Raw genomic sequence first — 13,653 nt, 5'->3', positions numbered from 1 at the left:
GGGGGAGAGGAAACACGTCTCTCTCGGTCGGAGGCCACGGTGGAAGGCCACGGTGGGAGCCCAATTGATTGACAGAGAGCCATGTTGGTGTGGCCTCGGGTGTAGCAACGTGCACTCATCACGTACACCAGAGGTGACCACTCAACGCCAGGCGTGACGGCGAGGGGTCTCTCTGTCTGCAACTGCCCACGACACACGGCCTATGAGCCGACCGAGCCTGATGTCATGGGAGAAAGAGGGTCGCGTTGTTTTGGAAAGCTCTACCTGCTCGGTAACGATCGACATTACGGCCTTGCAAAAGAGCCCGACAGAGCAGAGCCAAGCAGGAGAAGGCTGGCAGTTGTTATGTAGGTAATATTGTGCGTATGCCAAGCCAGCAAGCGCACAATGAAGAAAGAAAGAGAGAAAAGTTATAACCAAAAAATTAAATAAATAAAAAAGAGGGTTGTAGAGTGGACTGTCAGGCTACTGGGAGGGGATGGGCATTGGATGATTGGATTTGATCAGCATGAGGGAGGAGGGGGGGGGGGGGGATGAGATGGCGCCAAAAAAAGACCGAGGGCAGCGGTTGGTGACGGATGAGGGGGGCTGTAGTCTAAAGCAGGTAGAGTGAGTGAGTGAGTGCGCGTACTGCTACTAGTATCGATTATGATGAGAATGTGTCACTGCAATATAAGATGAGAGAGAGATGTAGTAGGGAGAAGAAGGGGGAGGGTTAACAGAATAAAGAATAAAAATAAATAGATAAAAAAGATTTGGTGGGAATGCATGATTTCGGTCTCATGACCACTCGATATGACGCTAACGAGCTATTCTAGGTTTGCGAGTCCGTCAGCCAAGCCGGGACAGGCTACAGATCAATGTAGATGGTCGTCGTATACTCGTACATGTATATGGCCTATACAAGCTCTTTGCATCGGAGTGCTGGAGCTGAGCAGTGGCTATCACCCGTAGCAGTCATTTTGAGGAGAGTAGTTGTGGTTGAGAGTGGTGACTAGTCGAGTGATGATGTTGAGTAGCAGTAGCAGTAGCAGTAGTAGTAGCAGTAGCAGTAGTAGTAGTAGTAGTAGTAGTAGTAGTAGCAGCAGCAGCAGCAGCAGTAGTAGTAGTAGTAGTAGTAGTAGTAGTAGTAGTAGTAGTAGTAGTAGTAGTAGTAGTAGTGGTGGTGGTGGTGGTGGTGATGGTGGTGGTAGTGGTAACTTGTACTACGCGTAATATATAATACAATTCATGTACATGATGGATGCGATGAGAGAAAGGGGGGGGAGGGGAAAGGGGGAGAGATGTACTGGTCATTGATGAGCGTGTACTCGTGGAGAAGAGCAGAGGTCGATATGGCCAATCGTCAACGGCAATTGGTCATACGTGTACGGAGTACGGAGCATCACTCATTATATTGATTATTATATTGGACTGTTATACTTCCGTTGAGAGTCGTCACAGACTTCGAAACGCGTGACCAGGACCGTTTTATTCTTTTTCCTTTTCTCTTTCCTTTTTAGGGGCTTCTTAGTTTTGTGGCAGTTTTTTTCTATCTATTCTCTACCCCATGATATTACGGCTTCCCGTGCCAATATTATAATATTATTATAATATATATATATATATATATATGCAGGGTACCACTGACTACACGTACTTCTACTCGTCATGGTATTACAAGTATCCGTATATCGAATGAGAAACTATTAACTCTGTACATATATGTATAGTGTTATTTCTATCGTCACGAGATCCCGTGAAAAAATAAATAAAACATAGATAAAAATATAAACTCTCGAGGCCTACAAATAATGATAATAAGAATAAAACTGATCAGAAAATCATGACCATCATCTTTGTGACCTGGAATGATATCGTATAACCCCGGACCATCCCGCAAAGCCGTGTACATGCTACATGCGATATACCGTACTATATTATTATACGGATATCTACGATACAGGGTATCATCATCGCCTTCTGGGGCGGGCAATGCTATGGGTAAAAATAGACGAAACATGGGTCTCGTTCCTACATGTACAGAATGGATACACATCAATATGACAAGGAGACAGCACCGTTCTATCGATCCTACGTACATTACGGAGTACGGAGTACGGAGTAATGATACCTGGAGTCTTTTTTCTTCTTCTTTTTTTTCTCCTGTTTCTTTTTTTTTCCAACTCTATGCTCCGTCGGTCCTTTCTCTAGTCAATAATATATGGTACATGGTAAAATGAATATTACTCCACGTACGCAAGGAGTTTTTTTTTTCTTTCCCCAAGTTTACATGTATGTATATAAAAGTCCATTCATCACGTGGATTATCTCACTGTTCTGGTCTTGTTCTTTTCTTTTTCTTCTCCCTCATTCATGTTTGATGTTATTGTGTACTCGACACTTGTTTTCCTCGTTACACATGTGCTATCCACATGGAAGCTACTAGTAATATCCGTACAGCTTTATAAACAGAACAAAAAATATATACATGACGATTTTGTATTCACCTTCATCGACCTTCAAACTTTGAATTATATATATATTAGATTGGGGGGGGGGGGGGTTTACAAAAAAAAAAGATGACCCTAGTCCATCGTCTAGAAACTACCCTATATCTATTGCCATTACCATACTCTCACGATACACCCCCATCTCATCTCCATCATAGTCATCTTCTCTTCTCTCTCTCTCCCCTTTCTCGCTGCCCAACTCTTTCAATCTACATGTAGAGCACGGACATGTATTCATCCTCGGTCAAAGCGGTCAGACCGCAAAAGAATAAAAAAAAATCATGCAATGTCTCATGTCCAACGTGTCCATTTCTGATTCTACCATTAAATGGGGGTTTTCTTTTTCTTTTTCTTTTTCTTTCCATTTCTCCAAATTTCATTTTTTTTTTTTTTCGTTTGTTCCAAGTATATTTCGTATATTTCGTACCTAAAAAGTACCTACTAGTCAATCATTAGTTTATATATATAAATATATACATATATACATATATACATATTTAAATATATATAAAATATATATATGTAAAAGAACGAGAGAAACAGTCACGAGGACCCTGAAAAGTTAATATCTTACAACTGGTTACAAGGCCAAGCCCGGGAAGGAAAAAAAACAGCGGTCAGATGATTCAATTTGATCCCCCTTTTCCCCTCACACCACATCTCAACCCCCCCCCCCCCCCCCCCCCCCCCCACGGTGAATGAGGCTGAAAAAAGAAAAAAAAAAAGAAACGACAAAGGACACGCAGGATCGGGTCGGGAAGTTATCATCAGTGTCTAACCCTTTAGCAATTACCAATTGTCTTCTTTTAAACTTTTTTTTTTTTTTTGTTGGGGAATGTCTTTCTTCTTCCTCTTCTCCTTCTTCTCCTTTTGCCTTCTTCCTTCTCCTTTGTTATCATATCGACTACCTAATGAATGACCTACCTATACCAGAGTGTGATCCACCGTACATACATCGTACATCTCACGTCGTATACATATACATTTAATCGTACAGTACATATTACATCGTACATCGACACGTATACGTGCTCCGTGGTTCGTACATGTATAATACCATCTGCCAGCTGCCAACTGCCAACTACACCCTACACCCTACACCCTACACCCTACATCCTACGCATAGACCGGAAAACGGGAAATCATCCCGAGACAGGGGCTCAGCCTTGAGCCTCACGTACACCGAGAGCCTCATACAAGGGTCCTACAGGTCACAGCATCAGGTACAAGTACATGCGAGTTACGAGTCACCGCGGCATTGATCCTCAGACTCGTACGACTACTATACGTGTCTGCGAGTAGTACCTGTAGTCAGCATGTGACCGGAGATAATATCCAGTACTTGTAGTGTGTACTTGGGGTGTATTTGTAGCGCTCATACTGAGTCTCGCTTCTCATCCAGCCACTGGCTGTGGCATGCCTCTCTGAGAAGAGTCGTCCGATGATGACACTCTCTGCCTACGCCTAGGACCGTATCCAGACTTTCGCCATCGGCTAATCCTCATCATTCACCTTGCCGGCCACCATCTGCTTGCCCGTATTCTTCACCTTGTCCCCCGCCTTCTCCGTCCCCGACTCCAGAGGGCTGCCCAGACCCCCGGGCAGAGGGCTCATCTGACCGGATGCTATCTCGCTCGCCGCTCCGCTGGCGCACCTGCTAGGCGGGGCGCTGCCTATGCTCAGAGGGATGTTGGCGTCGTCCGGGGAGCTGGGTATCATCTTGGCCTCGAGCCCGGGTATGCGGATATGCCTGGCCTCGTTCTGGTACGCCGCCGGTATGATCTCGATGATCTCGTCTCGCGGGAAGTTGAGCAGCGGGATGTCCATTGTCGAGCAGTGCATGAGGTATGCATACAGCACACGCAGCACAGACTCGTGGGCTATGATGAGCAGGTCGCTCTGCTCCCTCTCCAGCTCCAGGATGATGGGTTCGAGACGAACGGCAAGGTCGTGGTACGACTGCCGACGCGTCAGTACACCGTGATCCTGCACCTTCCGATGACAGTGGGCTCATACACATACCTCGGCTCGGGGGTATCGGTGGTGGTACGGGTCCAGCTTGTGCTTCTCGACCTCGTCTGGGTATAGTTTCCGTATCATGTGTTCCGACATCTTCTCGCAGGCGCCGGGGTTGATCTGGCTCATCTGCGAGCGCTGACGCACCTTGTAGCCCTTACCCTTGAGGTATTCGGCCGTCTGGACCGTCTTGAGACGGGTCGAGGTCCACACAGACAAGGGACGTAGAGGGATAGCGGCTCCTGTCTTGGCAGCACGCTCCAGGGACTCCTGCTCGCGGTGCTTCAGGAGAGTGTCCGACATGATCTGGGCATAGTCTCGGCCCTTGTCAGAGAGTGGCGCGTCTGACCTAAACGACTCGTCCTCTTCCGTTGTGGGGCCGGCGCGGACGAAAAAGGTCGTGCGCGACTTGATGTGGATGTTTGTGAGGTAGAAGACGATCCGGTGAGAGAGGTAGTTGAAGCTGACGTTGTTGTAGAAGAATTTGGCACCGGCATTGATCATCTTGATGTAATTCATCTCCTTCTCGTTCATCGTCTCAAACATGGGAATCTTCATGTCGATACGTCGAAGGTACAGCTTCGCAGCTTGGTCCGGGTCCATGTTGGCAAACTAGGAATGTCACAATGTGAGCAGAGGGGTAGCCTGGCATTGTACGTCCGGAGATGGGGCCACATACGTCGGGTGACGAGATCTTGACGTTACGGGCATTTTCATGGAGGATGCGGTCGTCATCTACAAACGATTCGATGAACAGCGTCTAATGAAGAGAGACAGATTAGCCGTGCTTGCCGAGTGTGGCGTCAGTTCGTCCCGGTAGGGCTGTTTACTTGGACGTCGTGCTTCAAGAACTCCTTGGCCAGCGAACGCCTTCCACTGGCCGTGGGGTTTACCGCATCGTAGATGGCGACCTGGCCGTTCTCGTGGTTGAGCCAGGCATAGATGTCCTCGCGGCACTTCTTGAGGATCTTCTGGCGCAGGATGAGAGAGGCCGGGGAGGCATTGGGGAAGAAGTAGTCCTCGGGCACAGCACCCTCAGGGCCTATCGTGGCCCTGCGGTAATCGCCCAGATGGAAGATGCGGGTCTTGACTCCGAGCCATTGCAGGTAACGCGACATGGATACGCAGATATGGCTTCCTGACGGTCAGCGCCGGGCAGGGTCCAAGGTGTGGGATCTGCATGGTATGTCACGGGAGGGGGAGAGCTCACGTTTTGCCACGAGCCGGTGGGCCGACCATGACGATGGCGATGCGACCGGAGTGAAAGAGTCTGCCGGACATGGTGCTGTAGAGCTGGGCCGGGGCCATGTCTCGATCTTCGGGGACATCGTGGATGCCGTCGATAAAGGTCGAGCTTTTGCGTCGGTAGCGAGGCGCATTGGCCGCAATCTCGGCCGTCCTGCAATCTAGCATGTCAGCGGTTGCCCTGGGGCCCTAACTGTGCCTCCTAGATAGCAACGAGATGTTCCAAACAGCCACGAGTCCGGCAACATGACTCACAGCAAGGTATCCATGGCGATGAGGTGTATCGGTGAGCGGTACGGCTGCAGTGCCAGCTAGCTCTGCTTGATAGACAGACGGAGGTGACCTCGGTTGTTTCGTTGTTTCGTCGGTACGGAACCGTGCTCAACCTCGCGCGCGAGAGAGAGAGCTGGTGCGTGATCCAGCCGTGTCTCGGGATGCGGATCCCTCTGTGCAATTCCGGGCTGGCTTTCTTCTGGCGGATGTCGAGCCTCTGTCGAGAGCCCTTCTATTCGACAGGGATACCGGGCAGGATTGAGTTGCAGGTTGCCGAGCGGATGTATGAGATACGGTTGAGGGACCAGAGCGAATCTTTAGGGGGGGGGGGGGGACAATGACGCAGATATGATGAGCCGGATCCTCGAAATACCAGTACCGACTTATTCACCGAGTCGAGTCTGCGGCAGAGCTGGAGTGGCTGTGACGACTCAAGGCTTCGGTCAAGCTGCCAGCAAGTTGGTGACGTTGATGAGGGACAGTGGTGAAATGAAGAATAAGGGCAGGCGGTCGGATACTGCCGGAGGGGGACCGAGAGCTGCGTCGGCTGTGGCAAGTCGCGTGTGACGGAAAGTGCAGCACGTCCAAAAGCTGGGCTTCTTTGTCGGGGAAAGAGGCGTACAGAAGAGCACTGGGGAAGAGTTCGGTTACGATGGTGAGGATAGTCTGCCATTACAGCATCAGTCTTCATCATCGTCTGTATACGGGCAATGCAAATCTCTCCGCTAGTTACTCGACAGCGTCATCGCTCGACTACTACCGAGGACCGCTAAAAATATGGTCAGATGCCACTGTAACTCTATGCTCTAGCGGTCCATACCAGTGGTCCATACCAGTGACCACCCGCGCTTTCGAGACAGTGCACGGGCAGCTAACAGGTTCTACGGACGGAGCCTTCCACTGCGGTGATTTTACTAAGCCTAGCGGTACTACTGCTGTATTCGTACTGTAGTACCGTCACGTCGTAATCCTTCCAATATCGAGTCACGTGCGCTGGCCGTCCATGACTCGAGCCGCCAGGACGACGAACCCTCGCACTATCTATCCGATCTTTCTGCGAGACCGAGTACGTTGGACCTGACGGCCGAAGAGCCGCCCACGAAGCGGCGCCGTCTCACATGACCGTCCGTCGATGGTAACGACCTGTTACACCCGGTCCGGAAAGCCTTCGCTATCCCTAGTCAACGTCAACATACACGGCGAATCGATGCACGCCTTGATCGATTACTGCAACAGTCGCGAGGCGGATATGCGATATCTATACCCCCCCCCCCCCACCTCCCGGAGCGAGGTCGGCATCGACCGTGCAAGGCATCCTCCATGGAGCACAGCTCATCTGGAGGCAGGATCGTGCCGAGACAGGTCGAGAGGAAGCGGGATAGTTGTCAGCGTGTCACTCACTACCTGTACAGACGGTATTGTCCACGCTGAGCTGACGGAACTCGGAAGTTGTCCTCTGTAGGTGGGAGAGCCATGAGTTGAGGGTATTCTGGGTTGACGGTGAATTGTATATGTAATCGATGAGAGTCGGCCTTTTCTTCCTCTCTGCACTCGCGCCCATCACGACGTGGATAGTAGTAGCATGACGGTCAATGGAGATGTACAGAGCATATGTACATGCAATTACGGCTTTGGTGCGAGTTCGGGAGCGAGTCGGACCGGATCATCAGGGCATCCGGTGCAGCGTGTCAACTTTGCTGCTGAGTGAGCGACTGCTGTCGAGGCCACCGGGAGGAGGGGAGAAGCTGGCTCTAGCGGGCAACCAGCTCGCCCTCAGGCACTCCCCGGGGCCTCCCTCAGGCACGTCCGTAAGCTCCACCCGCTTCCAGTTGGCCTCTGAGTGCTGTTCGTTCGCCTGAGCCGTGAAAATTATTCTCCAACTTCACTAAATCGAGAGAGCGAGTTTCCTTTTTCACCTTAATTCCTCTCCCTCATCCTCCACCTCCCCCCCCAAATCTTCGCGTGTCTCTGGAGCCATTAGCTCATCATCGACTCAGGAAGAGTCCGTCCCATATCCCATCATTCCTTAACTTCTTTTGCTCTTATTATTCTACTAGAAGAAGAACAAGAAGAAAAGAGACCTAATAATTCGCGGGCCCTCTTTTTTTTTTTCCCGCCCCGTACACTCTCTTTCTCCTTTTCTCCCTTTCCTACTGGGCGAGAAGAGCTTACGTCTTTTTTTTCCCTTCTCTCTCTCTCTCTTCCTCCTTCCATCTCAAAGTCCACAGACCGTCGCCCGCCAACCCTCCCTCCCCGGCGCGCACACTGCTTCTAGCCCATCATGGCCTCGGCAATCGATCTCATAAACACCATTGTCTTCTCAAACCCCATCTCGACGACATTAGGCGATGCCCTCAATTACGTGTCGGAGCGCAGGGCCAAGCTCGGTCTGTCCAATCCCGGAACCATAGAGAGCCTGTCCCGCGAGGTCCAGCGTGATGTTTTTCTCAACAATGGCATGTTCACGGGCGTCCGCGCCGACCTCACCAAGATCTTCAGCATGACGCCCCTGTTCCAGGTCTCTCACCAGTTCGCCATGGGCGAGCGCATCAACCCCTACACATTTGCCGCCATGTACGGCACCAACAAGGTTAGTGCTCACCTTCCATCGCCTTCGTTCTTTCTCTCGTCTATACAGATCGAAGCATGAATCCAACCCGTCTTCTCCTCCAGATCTTTGCCCAGGGCAACGTCGACAACGACGGTACCCTCTCCGGTCGCTTCAACTACCGCTGGACCGACAAGCTGGTGTCCAAGTCGCAGCTCTCGCTCTCCACGGGCGGCCAGGACATGGCCCAGTTCGAGCACGAGTACACCGGCAACGACTTCAGCGCGTCGCTCAAGATGCTCAACCCTTCGTTCCTCGAGGGCGGCGCTACCGGCATCTTCATCGGCAGCTACCTGCAGTCTATCACGCCCCGCCTCGCCCTGGGCATGGAGACTCTGTACCAGCGTCAGGCCCTGGCTCAGGGTCCCGAGTGCGCCGTGTCGTACTGCGGCCGCTACAAGGCCGAGGACTGGGTGGCCACTGCCCAGCTCCAGGCCGCCATGGGCACCCTCAACACCTCCTACTGGCGCAGACTCTCGGACAAGGTCCAGGCCGGCGTCGACATGAGCCTCGGCCTCGTGCCCTCCCCCGGCGGCATGATGGGCGGCGGCATCCAGAAGGAGGGTGTCACCACCATCGGCGCCAAGTACGACTTCCGCATGTCCACCTTCCGCGCCCAGGTCGATTCCAAGGGCAAGCTGAGCTGCCTCCTCGAGAAGCGCGTCGCTCCCCCCGTCATGATGAGCTTTGCCGCCGACATTGACCACTTCACGGTATGACCTTGATCTGTTTCCCTCTTCACCCCTTGACTCGAACCTCTGAGACTAACTTGCACTCCTAGCAATCCGCCAAGCTCGGTCTCGGCGTCTCCATCGAGGCTGCTCCGGAGGAGGTCCAGGAGCAGCAAGAGGCCGTCGGCGTCGCCACCCCCACCAACATTCCCTTTTAAACGCCCTCTCCTCTCTCCTTGACGACAATCCCTCTTTTTTTTTCTAACTTTTTTTTAAAAAAAAAATCTAATGCCGAAAAGCTCGGCACTCAATGTATACTAACTCATTTCTTTTTTTTCCCCGTTGGTTTTTTTTATATTTGATAAGAAAAAGGGAACGAACGAATCAAAGAAGAAAAGAAAGAAGAAATGTACAAGGCCAAAGACATCAACGGGGTTTAGGGGAAGTGATTTTCTTCTTCATGTTATTTTTTTCCTCCTGTTTTATCCTACTTGTAATCATTTCCCCTTGTTCCCCTCCCCCCCCTCCCCAAAACTCCCACACCCCAAACCTCATGATAGACAGGCCCAAGGTAGGAAAAATGTATGGCTATGACATGTTGTCGGACCTCAGAAAACACACCCTCCCAAAAGATGATGGACACGCACGTCCTTACCATTACCTTTTTTTCAAAAAAAAAATCTTGTTTTTTTTTTAGAGTAATCAGTGATGTGTCAAGACTGGACTTGAAAAGGAAAGAAGAACAGAAAGAAAGGGAAAAAAAACACGATGGGAAGGGCAGTCCACATGTATTTGTATATAACATCGGGAAAATAGAAGAGGAACAGGAAAACAACCTTGTGTCTGACATATATGTATCCATGAGATGAATTCACAAGTGTCATGTTTACGAGCGGCAGAACATATATATATCTTCATATGTTTGCCATGACACATGTAGCAGTGCCCAGTATTTCGGACGAGAATTTCTTCACATTCGAACAAAAAAATTATTTCAAAATCCTTTGCCAAAAACGCCATGCTAATTAATACCCTCCTTGTCCCTCCCCCCCCGGTATCTATGTCCGTCTACTTACAACTTTTCCCCCTCATGAAAAATTGAAAAAGATGTACCCCATTATCAAAGAATGCAAACGGCCATGCCAAGGTAGAAAAGAGAGCTTTAGAAAGAAAGAAAGAAAGAAAAGAAGAAGAAAAAAGTCCATGATATACCCTTCTCAAAGACTTCTTACATGACGGTACACTCCCTCTCTGGCTGGTGAGACACAGCTTTGCGTTTACCCGCCGCCTTTTCTTTATCCTTGTCCTTTTGAGTAGACTTGTTCCTCGTGTGGCCGTTCTTGTGAGCGGCTCCCTGCCGGGACGATGGCCTGGTAGATGCTGCTGAGGGGGGGGCGGTGACCGGGGCGGGAGGAGCGCCGGCGCCGGCATCGGCAGCGGTAGGTGTGGCCTTGTCTTCCTCGTAGGGGACGACGGACTCAGTGCTGTTTGCCCTGGACTCGTCCATGCTGGCGCTCAGACGGCCGTTGATTGACCCGGACTTGGAGATGCTCAGGGCCGGAGGCTCCGCCATGGCCCCGTCCTTGCTCAGGCTGTCGCGGCTCGGGCGTATCATGAGCCCGGCCACGCGGCTCATGGCGCTGCTCACGCGGTTCTCGCCTGACTGGCTGGGCGGTCGGCTCTGGCGCCCCTTGAAACGGGCCGCCGCCCTGGACAGCCGCGATGCCGTCGTCTCGTCCACCGGGCCGGCCAGGGGCGACTGCTGCCACTCGGGGGTCCGCGCCGGCGTCGCTGCCGCCGAGTCCGTCAGGTTCATGCTCTGACGCCGCGACTCTATCTGGCCCAGCAGGCCGGTGAACAGCGACTGCCCACCTGCCGCCGTCGTCATGTCGGAGCTCTTGCTTCGCCGTTCCATCTCGGTCGAGAAGCGTATGCTGGGCGGCTTACTTGTCGGGCTCTGGAGAGTATCCGAGGACGCGGCAGGCGGGACGTCGCCATTCTTGGTGATATCCTTGCTGCCGTCCAGGTTGGCGACTTCGGCCCGGAAGTCGTCATACGATGGAGGTTCAGGTGCCGTGCCGTCGCTAGACGGCGCATCCACCATGGGGACCACCTGGTAGAAGAGCAGGTACGGCATCGCCTCCTTCAGTGCCTGCTTGATGTTCTCGACGTAGGTGACGCGCCCCTGGTCGACTTCAAGGTCGTCAAACTTGACCCACTGCGCCTCCTCGTAATCGGGGGGCGGGTCGATGTCGAGCCGTCTGTTGTCGGTGAGAACCCTCGGTGCTACTCGGGCAAACGAGAAGTAGTGCCCACACTGCAGATTATCGCCCCGGTGACAGATGACCGATTGGAGTACGAGTTTGTACTCGGTGTCCAGAACCGGGCCATCCCTATCCTCGTGGCCGGAGCCAGATCCGCCGGCGAGCATGAAGCGCGGCAGGCGCAGGCTGTCGGGGATATCTATGTACGTGTTGTGCCTCTGGGGTTGCCCGGATTCAGTCACGAGATAGCGCTTGAGACAGATGCCAACGACAGGTCGTTGGTCAAAGTTCATGGCAACCTCCAGGTTGTTCTTGGGCTCAGTGCTGGAGACCGCATGCCAGGCTATAGAAACATGTCAGTAGAGCGCAAGACGCTGACTGGATTCTCATTCGAGGGCGGAGGAAAGCTCACGGATAAGTTTGAAAAACTGCCACGCCGGTATGGTGACGGCCTTGACTACAGTTGACCGATTCCACTTGGATTTGTGTCGTGCTGTTGCTGGCCCCTCAACAGCAGATGGGTGCCCGGACTCGTCGATGACGACGCTCTGTATGACGCTTGCTGATCGGTGTCGTGTGGCTCGTGGGTGGTTGGAGAGCCCCCCCTCTGCCGTCTCTTTTCCAGACCGCGACGGCGGAGTATCCCACGTGGTGCTGCGGTGCAGGTCTGGATGGGCCCGCTGTGTATGGGCCTCGTTGTCGTCGTCTGGCTTGGCATGGCCGTTGAGTGACGTTGGCGAGTCCGTGGACACGAGCGACGCTGCCGTTGTGCTCGCTTCATCTTTGCTCATACTCGAACCGTGGTGGGCAAGCAGGGACGGCCTGCCCTCGTGACGCAACTCATCGAGTACCGACTTCTTAGGCTCGACACTATCCCGCATCACGTCGACCTGGGTATTGAAGTAGTCTTCAAGGCAGTCTTCGAGTCTGATTCCCCTTCCCTCCGGGTCGGGGGGCACGGCGAGGTTGAGAAGTCTTTCGTACACGACCTTGTGGTCGTCCTTGTCCCTTTTACCATGGTGAAAGAGATCGACTTGCAAGGTAAGAAGCGGCAGCTGCAACGTCTCCGTGATGAAAGCGAACGCCTCCGACGTGTCTTGTTGCTCCAATTCACGGGCGTCTGCCCACCCACACTCAGCAAGTGTCTCCTGTATGAGCTCCGTCTGCGTGTTCATTGCGTCAGCCAAGAGGTCCCCTCTCGAATTTGGAACAAGCAGCTGAACGCACCAGGTCTGTATGTATCAATTTCCCTGTCCTAAGCATGTTGACCCATAATCGCAACAGGTTGGCCAACTTGTTCCTGCTGTCCTCGGGGGGGAACTTGTTCTTCAATATGCATTCGAAGGCATCCATCTTGGCAAACATGGAGAACAGGAGCGTGTCCAGGTAGCACGTCACAAATTTGCGGTTCTCGGCGCCAACCATATGGACTTGGGGGTCGTAGGGCACAATGATGCCGGCTGAGGATTTTTGCTCGATGTCGATGAAGTCGGCCGTCTTTTCCGGGTCGCCCTGGGCATATTCATTCGTCATGATCTCCTTGATGTGGTCTGCGGTAACGTTCTGGATACCGAGGTCGTCTAACCGGCGCTGGACTTCGGCGACCTGAGAGCAGCAACAGCGGTTAGCGGAATCAGCCGTGAGACCGAGGGGAGAGGAAACGCACTTTGGCCTCTACGGCCTTCTTGTCTTCTGCCCCATCTTTGGAAGCATCTTGCTTTCTAGAACGAAAGACATCTGCGACGAACGGTCTCGTCTATGTCGGTCAAAGTCAGCAAGATGCCACACACACGGTAGGGAGGAGGGGATCTGATTACAGCACCTTTCCACCGGGAGGGGCCGACTTGCTCCTATGCTGATGACTTGAGGAATTCTTGTCCCGTATGCTGAGTAGCTTCTTGGGAAATTCCTTCATGTTGGCTGTCGCTTCTTGTCGTTGGCCGAGCGGCGAGCGAGCAGAGAGAGTGAGTGTGGTGGGGGAGGCGGGATTGGATACAAGTGCGGCGGCAGCCAAGGGGATCGCGAGTGGCTGCAGCAGAAACTTCTAGGCCAGGTGGGCGGAAAAGAGGTGGCAGACGGCAGTC

At 52.4% G+C, this 13,653-nt stretch overlaps 3 protein-coding genes across 3 annotated transcripts; 1 reads left to right on the top strand and 2 right to left on the bottom strand.

The window, feature by feature from the left end:
- Window positions 1-3,986: 3,986 nt before the first annotated feature.
- On the bottom strand, window positions 3,987-6,022 carry GMORB2_2963 (6-phosphofructo-2-kinase / fructose-2,6-biphosphatase 4; the record flags this gene model as incomplete). The annotated part of the gene is made up of 6 exons (XM_035464939.1): window positions 3,987-4,451; window positions 4,515-5,120; window positions 5,188-5,268; window positions 5,339-5,642; window positions 5,719-5,907; window positions 6,009-6,022. The coding sequence occupies 6 exons, from the start codon at window positions 6,020-6,022 to the stop codon at window positions 3,987-3,989; spliced, it is 1,659 nt and encodes a 552-aa protein (XP_035319177.1).
- A 2,285-nt stretch (window positions 6,023-8,307) lies between these two features.
- Window positions 8,308-9,523, top strand: GMORB2_2962 (mitochondrial import receptor subunit TOM40; the record flags this gene model as incomplete). Its single annotated transcript, XM_035464938.1, has 3 exons — window positions 8,308-8,616; window positions 8,700-9,347; window positions 9,416-9,523. 3 exons carry the CDS (start codon window positions 8,308-8,310, stop codon window positions 9,521-9,523), a joined length of 1,065 nt encoding a protein of 354 aa, XP_035319176.1.
- A 1,010-nt stretch (window positions 9,524-10,533) lies between these two features.
- Window positions 10,534-13,325, bottom strand: GMORB2_2961 (Ubiquitin carboxyl-terminal hydrolase; the record flags this gene model as incomplete). The annotated part of the gene is made up of 4 exons (XM_035464937.1): window positions 10,534-11,912; window positions 11,982-12,732; window positions 12,797-13,174; window positions 13,236-13,325. Coding segments are annotated over 4 exons (2,598 nt in total), but the record flags the coding sequence as incomplete, so codon positions are not given.
- Between the last annotated feature and the right edge of the window lie 328 nt (window positions 13,326-13,653).

Source organism: Geosmithia morbida, assembly GCF_012550715.1.
Source record: "Geosmithia morbida isolate 1262 chromosome Unknown scaffold_15, whole genome shotgun sequence".
Taxonomy (NCBI): domain Eukaryota; kingdom Fungi; phylum Ascomycota; class Sordariomycetes; order Hypocreales; family Bionectriaceae; genus Geosmithia; species Geosmithia morbida.
The sequence above is the reverse complement of the archived record's forward strand: the minus strand, read 5'-3'. Positions and strand labels throughout refer to the sequence as shown.